General features: G+C 36.5%; 1 protein-coding gene across 1 annotated transcript in view; it reads right to left on the minus strand.

Moving 5' to 3' along the window:
- Nucleotides 1-13,215, minus strand: part of LOC140168111 (endothelin-converting enzyme homolog) — a 50,002-nt gene that overhangs the window by 8,856 nt on the left and 27,931 nt on the right. Inside the window, exons 10-16 of the mRNA XM_072191415.1 lie at nucleotides 13,050-13,183; nucleotides 12,520-12,739; nucleotides 10,219-10,317; nucleotides 7,024-7,101; nucleotides 5,814-5,932; nucleotides 5,239-5,297; nucleotides 4,602-4,653 (exon numbers count right to left, since the gene is read on the minus strand). Coding sequence (XP_072047516.1) covers nucleotides 4,602-4,653; nucleotides 5,239-5,297; nucleotides 5,814-5,932; nucleotides 7,024-7,101; nucleotides 10,219-10,317; nucleotides 12,520-12,739; nucleotides 13,050-13,183 — 761 coding nt within the window. The remainder of the gene's footprint in view (nucleotides 1-4,601; nucleotides 4,654-5,238; nucleotides 5,298-5,813; nucleotides 5,933-7,023; nucleotides 7,102-10,218; nucleotides 10,318-12,519; nucleotides 12,740-13,049; nucleotides 13,184-13,215) is intronic.

Below are 13,215 nucleotides of genomic sequence, written 5' to 3' on the forward strand. Positions count from 1 at the left end.
AGTCATCTGACACCGGGGTCCGCTCCCAGGGGTCATCTGAGGTCAAATTACTAAAAAGTGTCGTATGGGCATGAAACTTGGTAGGTACAGTCAACATTTAAAACAACATTTTTGAAGGTCATTTTGGGGTCATCCAAGGTCACCACGGGTCATCTGAGGTCAAATTAGTAAAAACTCATATATGGGCATGAAACTTGGTGGGTAGGCATACAGTCAACATTTAGAGTTATAAGTTTAGATCATTTTGGGGTCATCCAAGGTCACCCAGGGGTCATCTGAGGTCAAATTACTAAAAACTGTCGTATGGGCATGAAACTTGGTGGGTACAGTCCACATTTAGAGCCAAATTTTTGGAAGGTCATTTTGGGGTCGCCAGGGGTCATCTGAGGTCAAATTAGTAAAAACTGTCATATGGACATGTCACCATCAGCCTGGTAATCGCGCCCAGCCGAGAACCGCCAAATATGGTAACCGCCTAGTCTATTTTAAAACTGATGCATCAATGACTATGTTCATCATGTCATTATTGTATCATTCTCACATACATTAGGAAATGAATTTGGAAAATAGAGGCCTTGCATGTGACATATCATCCCGTAAATATGGCGGACTACTCAAATGCATTCAACAAAAGCATGATTGCAATCAAATAGGTTGATGACACCATTTGATTGAATGGACTGCACTCCGCCATAACTACGGTGAAGGACACCGGCTCAAATCCTTTGTTTGGAGCCAATCGATAATTTCATGCAGGGCCTCTATACTTTCTGTTAATATACGTCTAGCCCTCTTCTTTTGTTCCATTATCTATTGTATTTCTTTTGTTCAAAGTCTGGTCAACTGTCGATTATATCAAGTAATGTGGACAGGTCAAGATAATCTGGTCAGGTCAAGATAATCTTGGTCAGGTCAAGATAATCTTGGTCAGGTCAAGATAATCTTGGTCAGGTCAAGATAATCTTGGTCAGGTCAAGATAATCTTGGTCAGGTCAATAAATTTTGAACAAGAGGACTACATGTTCATATTTAGAAACACTGGCCACATTATTCGACTTTTGGACATTTCAACAAACTTAAAATGCATCAAAGTTTAATATATTTTACACGATCAGCATAAATTATTATGCAAGTTTATGCATATTAGATTTAAATGAAGATGGTAAACAATACTTGTGCGTATTGAATGACACCAAGAACACCTTTATTGAATAATGCAAATTAGTTTGTATTATGTCTTAAAGCCTGTATAATTAGGACGAGGATGTCAATCTACCTTTGTCCCCCCTCTCCCAACTAACGCAGATTCCGACAAAGTAGGTAACAAAACAAGAGCCATGAGGTCTTACAAATTAAGTTCAACCAAGGATATTTTGCACCTTAAATGCAGTACATTACAGGCCACAAGACTAGATGTAGAAAAACTACAACAATCTGCGGCCTAACCCCAACCAAAAAAGGTCGAGGAAGGTACCCAGGAATATGCGTTGATTTGGTTTAGGACATTTGTTCTATAAGTATATAAAAGATAAATATAAATTCTATGGTGTTAAATGAGTTACCGCCATGTCTAGGTAAAACACACCCACTTTGACCTTTGAACTATTTACATATTCATTATTAATATTACGAATATGTATAATCGAGTGGGACATGACCACAAGTGAATTGAATAGAATCTCCGGTTAAAATCAATGCTGTATTGATTTGATTAAATCACTTTCAATTGACACTAGATAAGACTCGTAGACTCAAACGCAGGACACACGGGAAGAATATTACACTGTCCCGGTGTGTTTTTATTTTGGAAAACCCTAAACTTACACAAGATAATCATATCAGCTTTTCCAGTTTGTCTTTTGGAAAATGAATTAACCATAACAACAAATTCGTTTATTTTGGCTCACCGTATATGTAAGATAAACGGTTCAAAACAGACCATTACCATAGATAATCGTTGTCATGTTGAGGTATGGTTCGCATGTTAGTCGCTCGGAAGGCTCGACCCTTCGGGGTCTCGCCTTCCGAGCGACTAACATGCTCACCATACCTCAACAAGACACCGATTATCTATGGTAATGGTCTGTTTCTCACCCTTTATCTACTACATAAAATACTATGCTGACCTCACACTCCAGTAATTTCAGATCATTGAGCTCAGTAATACATCAAAGAATGTCTTCCAATTCATGAAAACAAATAGATAATCTGCATATCGGATTAAAAGCTTGAGGCATTTCAATTGCAAGGCCCATTACTTATACACCAACAACAACATAGGCCTACAAGTGTATAATGTAGCATGTGCACACATTATCATGTTGTGGATGGTGAATCAAGCTGCAGTGCCTACCCATTCCCAAATAAATGCAGTGACCAACCGGTGTTCACTCATGATTGACGTACTGATCATTATGTATGATTTAAACTCATAGGTTTTGGCAATTTGGGAGGGGTGGGTTCAAAATGACCCCATAGGATTATACGGGGTAAACATTTCAAATTGCTCAAATACCCCTTTCAAATATATCAAATTATTTAAATAAATAAATAAATGAATGAATGAATGAATGAATGAATGAATGAATGAATGAATGAATGAATGAATGAATGAATGAATGAATAAATAAATAAATGAAAAAAATTGAACAAATTGTAGCGTAGCATTAAAATCATAATAACCATTGCTGGCAGGCGGATTCGAACCAAAGATATTGACATTACCAGTCTGATGCTCTAACACTGAGCTATGCCATCATCTAGTAATGAGGGTCGAGTTTTTAGCGTATACAGTGTTTGTCTGTGAAAATGCCGCCTTGTGAAATAAATAAATATAAAGTCTCAATTTTTAATTTAAATTTATTTGATAATTTTCTAACCTATATTTTCTTTAGAGCAGGGACAAATATTTCCCCTTTTATCCAATTTGGCCGCTAAATAAGAAACTACTTCTTTTATTACTGATTTAATTCCGCGATTTGTTCCATTCAGCAATATCAAAGATTAATGTCAAGCATCTCACGACAGATATTTAGTTGGCTTAGTGGTTTTGCACAGTGCTTTTTAACCGGGAGGTACCGAGATCGATTCCCACCTCTGCCTGCAATTTTTTTTCGTTTTTCAAGACTGGGAAATAATAACCTGACATTCGCCGCTGAAGAAGCGGAGTTGTAACTTGTTAAACTTTGCTCCTTCCGTAAAAGGGTACATTATTTTGGCACTACATTATTTCTTTTTTTTCCACATTGCTGGTAGGCCCCTATTAAATATCAAATGGTCATAATTGGCGGTCACTTCAAATCATCGCCAACTGAACGAGGTTCAGGAATGTACTCTCATTGTTAATTGATGGTTAATCCACCACTTGAACAGGACTTAACCAAAGCAAACAAAGACTTAAGCTTTTTTACGAATGCTATACATAAGTATAAGCTTATTATCCTCTTCAACAATAGGATTAAAGATTGGTGCTTGACTGGAATTACTTGCTAGTGTCATTGGTTATTGTTAAAAGGCAATAAGGTGTGTAATTGCAATATTTCCTCTGAATAGGAAAGACTCTCTACATCGAACCATGGATGCTGGTGGTTCGAATTAAGCCCGATCCTGACTCCACTTCGCAGCGGTATGCGATGCTGCGATGCTTTTCAAACATCTCAGCATCCCGCGATGAAATTAAAATGTACAGGTGGAGTCAGTATCGGGCTTTAGGAATAAAAACCCAATTCGAAATGATGCGCTTGAGAATTCGCCAGAGAAGTGTTACGTGTAATCCGATTATCACTATGTCAACTGGATCACGCTTTTGAGTTCTGCACCACGATCGAAATGATCGCAACACAAAGTCTATGGTATGTACTATCAATTCCAAAAGGTGCGTGATCCAGTTACTAGGGAGTTATGTAACCACTTCCCTGGCGAATTCAACAATATAAATAATGGTAGCTCTATTATAATACACATTAATGATAAAATTCCAAAATATAATACGTTTTCTGTCTTTGCTTGTCACGTGGTAGCGATTATATTTTTAAATAAGTTTCAAATGAATAACAACAAGACAAGTGGTCGAGTGGTCTAAGGCGCTAGGCTCATAGAGTACTAAGCGTTGCGCCGTGAGTTCGAACCCCGCTTCTGCCAAACTTTAAAAGAAGTAAATTAAAATTTGACTTTTTTTAATTTCATATTTGGGAAATGTGACTGGGAGAATTTATGTATGGTGTGGAGTGGTGTGATAGGGCATGTACTTTAACTGGCCGGCGCGGTCCGGTGACTAAGTCTTTATTGGGCGTTTTATCGGCAGTCAACGAGTAATGTTGTTTAAAGAGTTTTTTTCTGTGTAACTCCGGCACTAAAAGTGAATATTTTGACCACCACTGTCCCGTTGCTCTTCTTTATACGTACGTGTTACAGTTTTCCAGCTATATAAAGTGCGCGACTCAAGGGTTTCGAGCCAACCCTTCGACCCCCATTGATTTGGTACTATGTCTGGTTCTTCAAGTCGATGTTGTCAATGTCATGCACATAATTATAATAAAATGTTAATCAAAATGTTAATTTGTTTGGATGGGCTTATATGGTGATTTACGGTATATGCTTACCAGGGAAAGTCACTGTTGAAGAATGGAGGCTGGATAATTCCTGCGTACACAGCTAAAAAGAAACATAATTGAGATAGTATAATATTTTGCTATATTTAAAATGCACGCAATTATAGATATTAACGGCAAAGGCAGTAGCTTGGTGCAATATGATAATATCTTTCCACTTCCAGTTTCTATTGTTTTTGTTCCTTGTCGTTTTTAAATTATTTTGATTAATCTGTATTTTCTTTCGATTAATCTTTATTCCTTTCGATTTAACGCTCTTTCTCTCGATTAATCGATCTTTCTCTCGATTAATCTATCTTTCTTTCGTATATCGATCTTTCTTTTGATTAATATTTCATTCTTTCGATTATTCGTTACTTTTTTGGTTATTAAATTAATCTTTCTTTCTCTCATTAATCGTACCTTCTTTCGATTAATCGATATATCTTACATTCAACTAATCTTTCTTCTTTTGTTAATCAATCTTTCTTTCGATTAATCGATCTTTCTTTCGATCATTCGATCTATCTTCCGATTAATAGATAATTATTTCGATCAATCGATAATTCTTTCGATTATCGATCTTTCTTTATCATTCTACTTCATTCTATCTATTTCCTCCTATCATGTTCTGTATCTGTTTGCTTACTCAGAGAATTATCCATGGGATCATACTGGACATTAGCTTGTGTTATGGCCTTCATATTCCTGTAGAAAAATATGTATAATTCGGGATTGTTTCAAAATCAATGCGTAATTCTTAAACACTCTTCAATATGATGGCAGTAGACACAAGAAATAGGTATTGTCTTATTGTATAACACTCGCAATGGTCATATCCACTATTTATAATTATAATACACAACCAAAACTGGCAGCATAATTTGAAGACTGGAGTACCATCTGAAAATTCCGAGGTAGGAATTAATTCCTTGTGTTTGGATCAAAAGTTTAAATCAAAATCATGATTTATACCAACACAGATGAACTTTCATATGAAATTTGAAGACTTGTTTACTACTTGTATATTAACCGCTATTATTACTAATTTAAACTCGATCCATTTTTTCTGTTATATTGTTTAAACTGCGTAAATATATGTTATAATTTTTATTAATGTTACTGAAAGCTGTAACATGATTTATAAATAAAATTTCCGTAAAATTATATATGATCTAATAAATAAATTGTATAATTTTACAATGGTTTGTATAAAAATGTTACCATTTCAGATACTCGTCGCTATATTCCTGGTTTGTCAGCAGCTTTAGGTTTCGCTTTAGACGCCACACCCTGACTCTGGTCACTGCAGCTAAGGGGTTAATGCCAAAGGTAACATCAAGCTAATATATGAGAAGAGAAAGTAGTGAGAATAGCCGTATTTGTTAAGCATGTTAAGGGTGTTTAACCTTTAGCCTAATGCAAGCAGTGGCGTAACCAGTGGGGGGGGGCACACAAAATAAAACTGGGAAGAAGAGCAAAAAATAGGGGGAAAGGCAAAAAATAGGCACAAAATTAGTATAGCACATAAATACCACAACTTTTGATCAGAAATTGAGACATTTTAAATCTTGCCCCCCTCCCGGAAGGTCAGGTTCGCTTGGTTACGCCACTGAATGCAAGACATTCATCGAGTTTAGGAATTCCCTTCATTGTGAAAATTATGTCTCCGATATGTATATATTCGGTAATAAAACAAGAATGGGTGTATTGTCTGAAGGTATAATTAATTAACTTAATATATTAATTTACACATAATGCCATCCTTCAAATAAGACATCATGAATTCGGCAGACGGCCGAATCCGGATTCGGCTTTTGGTAAATTCATTTTACGCATGCATTACTTTTGAATTTGAGAACAAGGGATCAATGCTGTACATAATAGAAGGCAGCATATCAATTTTTTAACGGAGATCAGATGATAACAGCATAGTAAGTATTCAAAAGAGGGCGGTATACAGGGTTAGCTAACGGTGCATCGCAGTACGGTCAACGACGATAACCGTTAAAAAGTCGATATGCTGCCCTCTATATTTAAAGTATTGATCCCTTCTTCTCAAATTCAAACGTAATGCATGCATAAAATGAATTTACCAAAAGCCGAATCCGGATTCGGCCATCTGCCGAATTCATAACGATACATTATATATTTTGAAATGTCTTGTAACAAGAAATAAGGCTTGTTGGCGGAACAAGACATGGAATGTGTCCTCAGGAAAGACACGTTTATCTATTTCTTGCATTTCTGCAACTATAAAAGTATTATTTTTAATGGAGAATGCGGCAGTGAAAAAACAATAATTGTACGGGTTGTACTCTGCAATATGTAGCGGACAATCAAAGGTGCATAAATTTGCATGATGTTGCATTCAATCTAGTGTCTTATTGTTTGTTTGTTTGTTTGTTTGTTTGTTTGTTTGTTCATTACGTACCTCAGCGTACACCTTGTTTAGTTCGTCATCGTTCAGAATATATTCTGGGTATCCAGTGTACGTTTTCATGGTCATTAGCTGCGAAAGATAAAAAAATATCAAAAATATTAATTGCATATTAAACCAAGAAAACATAATAAATGAGGAAATAATTATATTGATACGTTAGACTTAAATACCTTAAACTACACTGTCAACAACATCATTGTCAAAGATGGCGTTATCAATGAATGATATCTACCTAAGATGTCTTCATCAATGAGTGCTATCTACCTAAGATGACTTCATCAATGAGTGATATCTACCTAAGATGACTTCATCAATGAGTGCTATCTACCTAAGATGACTTCATCAATGAGTGCTATTTACCTAATATGACTTCATCAATGAGTGCTATCTACCTAAGATGACTTCATCAATGAGTGCTATCTACCTAAGATGACTTCATCAATGAGTGCTATCTACCTACGATGACTTCCTCAATGAGTGCTATCTACCTAAGATGACTTCATCAATGAGTGCTATTTACCTAAGATGACTTCATCAATAAGTGCTATACCTAAGATGACTTCATCAATGAGTGCTATCTACCTAAGATGACTTCATCAATGAGTGCTATCTACCTAAGATGACTTCATCAATGAGTGCTATCTACCTAAGATGACTTCCTCAATGAGTGCTATCTACCTAAGATGACTTCATCAATGAGTGCTATCTACCTAAGATGACTTCATCAATGAGTGCTATACCTAAGATGACTTCATCAATGAGTGCTATCTACCTAAGATGACTTCATCTATGAGTGCTATCTACCTAAGATGACTTCATCTATGAGTGCTATCTACCTAAGATGACTTCATCAATGAGTGCTATCTACTATATAAGATGACGTCATCAATGAGTACTATCTGCCTAAGATGAATTCGTGAGTGCTATCTACCAAAGATGATTTTATCAATGAGTGCTATCTACCAACGATTTCATCAATGAGTGCTAGCTACCTAAGATGACTTCATCAATGAGTGCTATATACCTAAGATGACTTCATCAATGAGTGCTATCTACCAAAGATGATTTTATCAATGAGTGCTAGCTACCTAAGATGACTTCATCAATGAGTGCTATCTACCTAAGATGACTTCATCAATGAGTGCTATCTACCTAAGATGACTTCATCAATGAGTGCTATCTACCTAAGAAGACTTCATCAATGAGTGCTATCTACCTAAGATGACTTCATCAATGTATGCTATCTACCTAAGATGACTTTATCAATGAGTGCTATCTACCTAAGATGACTTCATCAATGAGTGATATCTACTTTAAGATGACTTTATCAATGAGCGCTATCTACCTAAGATGACTTCATCAATGGGTGCTATCTACCTAAGATGACTTCATCAATTAGTGCTATCTACCTAAGATGACTTCATCAATGAGTGCTATCTACCTAAGATGACTTCATCAATGAGTGCTATCTACCTAAGATGACTTCATCAATGAGTGCTATCTACCTAAGATGACTTCATCAATGAGTGCTATCTACCTAAGATGACTTCATCAATGAGTGCTAGCTACCTAAGATGACTTCATCAATGAGTGCTATCTACCTAAGATGACTTCATCAATGAGTGCTATCTACCTAAGATGACTTCATCAATGAGTGCTATCTACCTAAGATGACTTCATCAATGAGTGCTATCTACCTAAGATGACTTCATCAATGTATGCTATCTACCTAAGATGACTTTATCAATGAGTGCTATCTACCTAAGATGACTTCATCAATGAGTGATATCTACTTTAAGATGACTTTATCAATGAGCGCTATCTACCTAAGATGACTTCATCAATGGGTGCTATCTACCTAAGATGACTTCATCAATTAGTGCTATCTACCTAAGATGACTTCATCAATGAGTGCTATCTACCTAAGATGACTTCATCAATGAGTGCTAGCTACCTAAGATGACTTCATCAATGAGTGCTATATACCTAAGATGACTTCATCAATGAGTGCTATCTACCAAAGATGATTTTATCAATGAGTGCTAGCTACCTAAGATGACTTCATCAATGAGTGCTATCTACCTAAGATGACTTCATCAATGAGTGCTATCTACCTAAGATGACTTCATCAATGAGTGCTATCTACCTAAGATGACTTCATCAATGAGTGCTATCTACCTAAGATGACTTCATCAATGTATGCTATCTACCTAAGATGACTTTATCAATGAGTGCTATCTACCTAAGATGACTTCATCAATGAGTGATATCTACTTTAAGATGACTTTATCAATGAGCGCTATCTACCTAAGATGACTTCATCAATGGGTGCTATCTACCTAAGATGACTTCATCAATTAGTGCTATCTACCTAAGATGACTTCATCAATGAGTGCTATCTACCTAAGATGACTTCATCAATGAGTGCTATCTACCTAAGATGACTTCATCAATGAGTGCTATCTACCTAAGATGACTTCATCAATGAGTGCTATCTACCTAAGATGACTTCATCAATGAGTGCTATTTACCTAAGATGACTTCATCAATGAGTGCTATCTACCTAATATGACTACATCAATGAGTGCTATCTACCTACGATGACTTCATCAATGAGTGCTATCTACCTAAGATGACTTCATCAATGAGTGCTATCTACCTAAGATGATTTCATCAATGAGTGCTATCTACCTAAGATGACTTCATCAATTAGTGCTATCTACCTAAGATGACTTCATCGATTAGTGCTATCTACTTTAAGATGACTTTATCAATGAGCGCTATCTACCTAAGATGACTTCATCAATGGGTGCTATCTACGTAAGATGACTTCATTAATGTGTGCTATCTACCTAAGGTGATTCCATCGATGAGTGATATCTGCGTGAGATGGCGAATTCTATATCTGCCTACGATGACTTCATCAATGAGTGCTATCTACCTAAGATGAATTGACAAGTGCCGGCTAAGACTACTTCGTGAATATGCGTGGTTATATACCTCACGTCGACTACATCATCAGAGCTATTATCTATAAGATAACGACTTAATGGGTGGGTGTTATCTACCCAAGACGATACATGAATTTCCCAATGCTTATACTTTCTACAATTTTAGTAAATTAAGCTATATTATTATCCCCACTGTTGGACTTCACTGGTGTTATTTTATCCCATTTATACCGACCTTTTCAGAAACTTGTTGTTTTTCCGTCTCACTAAACCAATCTATTTCGTTCACCAAATCATACAAGGTAACGATGATATCTGTCACCATGTCTTCCACCTGTGAAGTAATGAATAATGATGATTGAAGTTGGGTAGATTTTTATCAAAATAGTAAGTGCCTTTGGTTTATTTCAACTATTATAAGAGGATGATACAAAGCATCATCACGTCAAGGTCACACCATTCAGTACGACCTTAGAAGTTACCTACCGATAATAAATACAAAAATCATTATCGTATTAAGGATTTGATCCCAAGACCTCTTTTGCTTTATTATTTCAATACTTTACCTATCAACATGCTTATACACTCTGAGAAAAAGCCAAAATGGTTCTTGAGGTGTCCTATGTGGAACCTTAAATGTTTCTGCAAGACCTCTTTTGCTTTATTATTTCAATACTTTACCTATCAACATGCTTATACACTCTGAGAAAAAGCCAAAATGGTTCTTGAGGTGTCCTATGTGGAACCTTACATGTTTCTGCAAACTTGGCAAAGATCAGAAAAGGGTTCCGGAAAGGCTAGAAATTTAATTATTAGGGTAGTTCCTTTAGTATCTGGTATTGATCTCCCAGGGGCCCTGAATGAACCATTTTAGATCTTAAAGGGGTTCCGGAAAGACCAGAGAGAACCAATTGGGGTTCTTTTAATTTTCAAGAACCATTTTCTTTTGATGGCTCTACATACAAGACGGCCATGAACCTTTTTTTCTTTCTAATTGTGTGTCATTTTCGATTATATTAGATCATGCATGGGGTACAGGGTGTTAGTCCGACACGCCGCTAGTCCGACACTCCGCTGTTTTTTTCGGACTAGCGCAGTGTTTTTCATTTTCGGACTGACACACCCGTACGTATAGGGAATTTGTGTAGTCGGACTAGCGGCGTGTCGGACCTGCGGCGTGTCGGACTGAGCGGTGCACCCCGGGAATACATGGTGTGGTAGATTATAGAAATTGTAGAAATATGTTGTTTAAAGATAACATTTACCTGAATATATGAATTTAATTAAACCACGATCATGAATTTCAGTGTGTGAGGATGTGTGTTTTATTTAGGAATAAGGTCCATACGCATCTTGGGTTCAATATTCGATCATGACCTTTTATGTAATGGCATAAAATCATTACCGATCCGTCAGGTTGGGAATTACAATGAAACATATACCCAGCGCTATTTTATTTGTAAGGTATACCACTTATTGTAACATATACGTTTAAAACAAAGATAGTATTATCATATTTCTACGCCTGTGAGAGTTCTACCGTGCAGTTGTCCTAAAAAGAGCCCACAAACGCCTTTTTAATTATAATCGCAATTGTATACTTCTCGTATAAAATAATCAATTAAGCGTAACAGTTTTTAAGATATGAGTCTAACATACAATACTCTTTTGATGTGTCTGCAGCATCTGCAGCCGATCATAGCAATTTACCGCACATATTTATGTAATTATAAATCATGTTGAAAAGTAACATAAAAAATAAGAATAAAATGTGAGCATATGTTTTATTTAACGCGTGTCGGAGCGGTGTGCTAGCCGTATATCAAATATTTAGCAACATGAAGCCCATACTCACATGGAAAGGTAAAGGCTGAGAAATGTAACCCCATGAGCAATACCTGCCGATATAACATGTCCTCTGATTGGTCAATTACATGATATCTTCATTTTCTATCACCAATCAGAATGGAGCTTTACAAATAATTCACCTAAATCTTTTTGTGTGGTGAAATTATTCTAACAATGTTGCTGATTGGTTCAATTGATAATGAAAACTTCTTTTTGCCCAATCGGCAGGTAGTCCTCATGGGGATTTGTAAAACACAGTTTTTGCCTACTAGTGATATAGGCCTAATTAAAGACAGAGATGAAAAGAATTTATCGCGTCTGATGTCACTGTCAATTATGATCCTTGATTGGTTTACACAGGTTAATAGCGCGTAAAGGAAGACCGATCTATCTGGTGCTGATCGGAGAAAAGGAATAGCAGCAAATGGCGAAAAATTACGTACTTTTACAAGGCAAAAAGCAGCTTTTCTAGGCATTGTTGACATGGTGCCTTCGTGAAAGAAAGTTTCCTACTATAAAGACCTAACTTTTGAGATGGTTTGCATGTTTGAAGGTGCAAAATTAACAATAAGGCGCCCGGTTATACCTCCGCGTTCAGCAAGTCATCATCACGAGTTTGATTGACAGATGACGTCAGACGCGATAAATTCTTTTATCACTGTCTTTAATTATAGGTCTAGCATCTTACCATAGATTTACTGTCTTCAGTCAGATACATGTCTACAAAATTACGTCCCATAGCATCGGGAAGATTCCTGTTGACAAACTTGGCACAATCTTGAGGATAACTCGATGGCTTATCACCAGTAACGGCTTCAGAGAACTCATAGTAAATGTTGCGGACTTCGTCGTTGAGGTAAATGGTAGTTGCCTCAAAACAGAGCCACAACAACCAGTCTGATACCAACCTGATAAAACAAACAAACAAACAAACAAATAAACAAAACAAACAAAACCAGACAAACATACAACAACAAAAAAAACACAATAAACATGCTTTATATAACCTTGTGCTGAAAATTCAATTAAAAAATCATGCGATTGAATAATTATATAGTCTTTATACCTGATCATTAATGTACAATACCAAATCACGTTTTTTGAATACGGAGTGTGAAGATAGCTCGAGTTATATATGTGGAGGGGGGGGGGGTGTAGGAGGCCTGTTTGGAGGTGTGCGTGTTAGGTGGGTGGGCTTGTTTGCTGCTATTAACCTACCTATTAGGCTCGTTATTGATGACGTCAAGAGCTGCTCTCAGATATTCTGAATCATAGTTAACTATTGTAAAATCATCATCTATCGGTCCGACATCCTCTGGCAGTATGGCGCTAAAGAAGGCTTCCCAGCTTATCTAATAGGGACATCAAGCAGTTTGTTAACTCA

Source organism: Amphiura filiformis, chromosome 13 (genome assembly GCF_039555335.1).
Source record: "Amphiura filiformis chromosome 13, Afil_fr2py, whole genome shotgun sequence".
Taxonomy (NCBI): Eukaryota; Metazoa; Echinodermata; class Ophiuroidea; order Amphilepidida; family Amphiuridae; genus Amphiura; species Amphiura filiformis.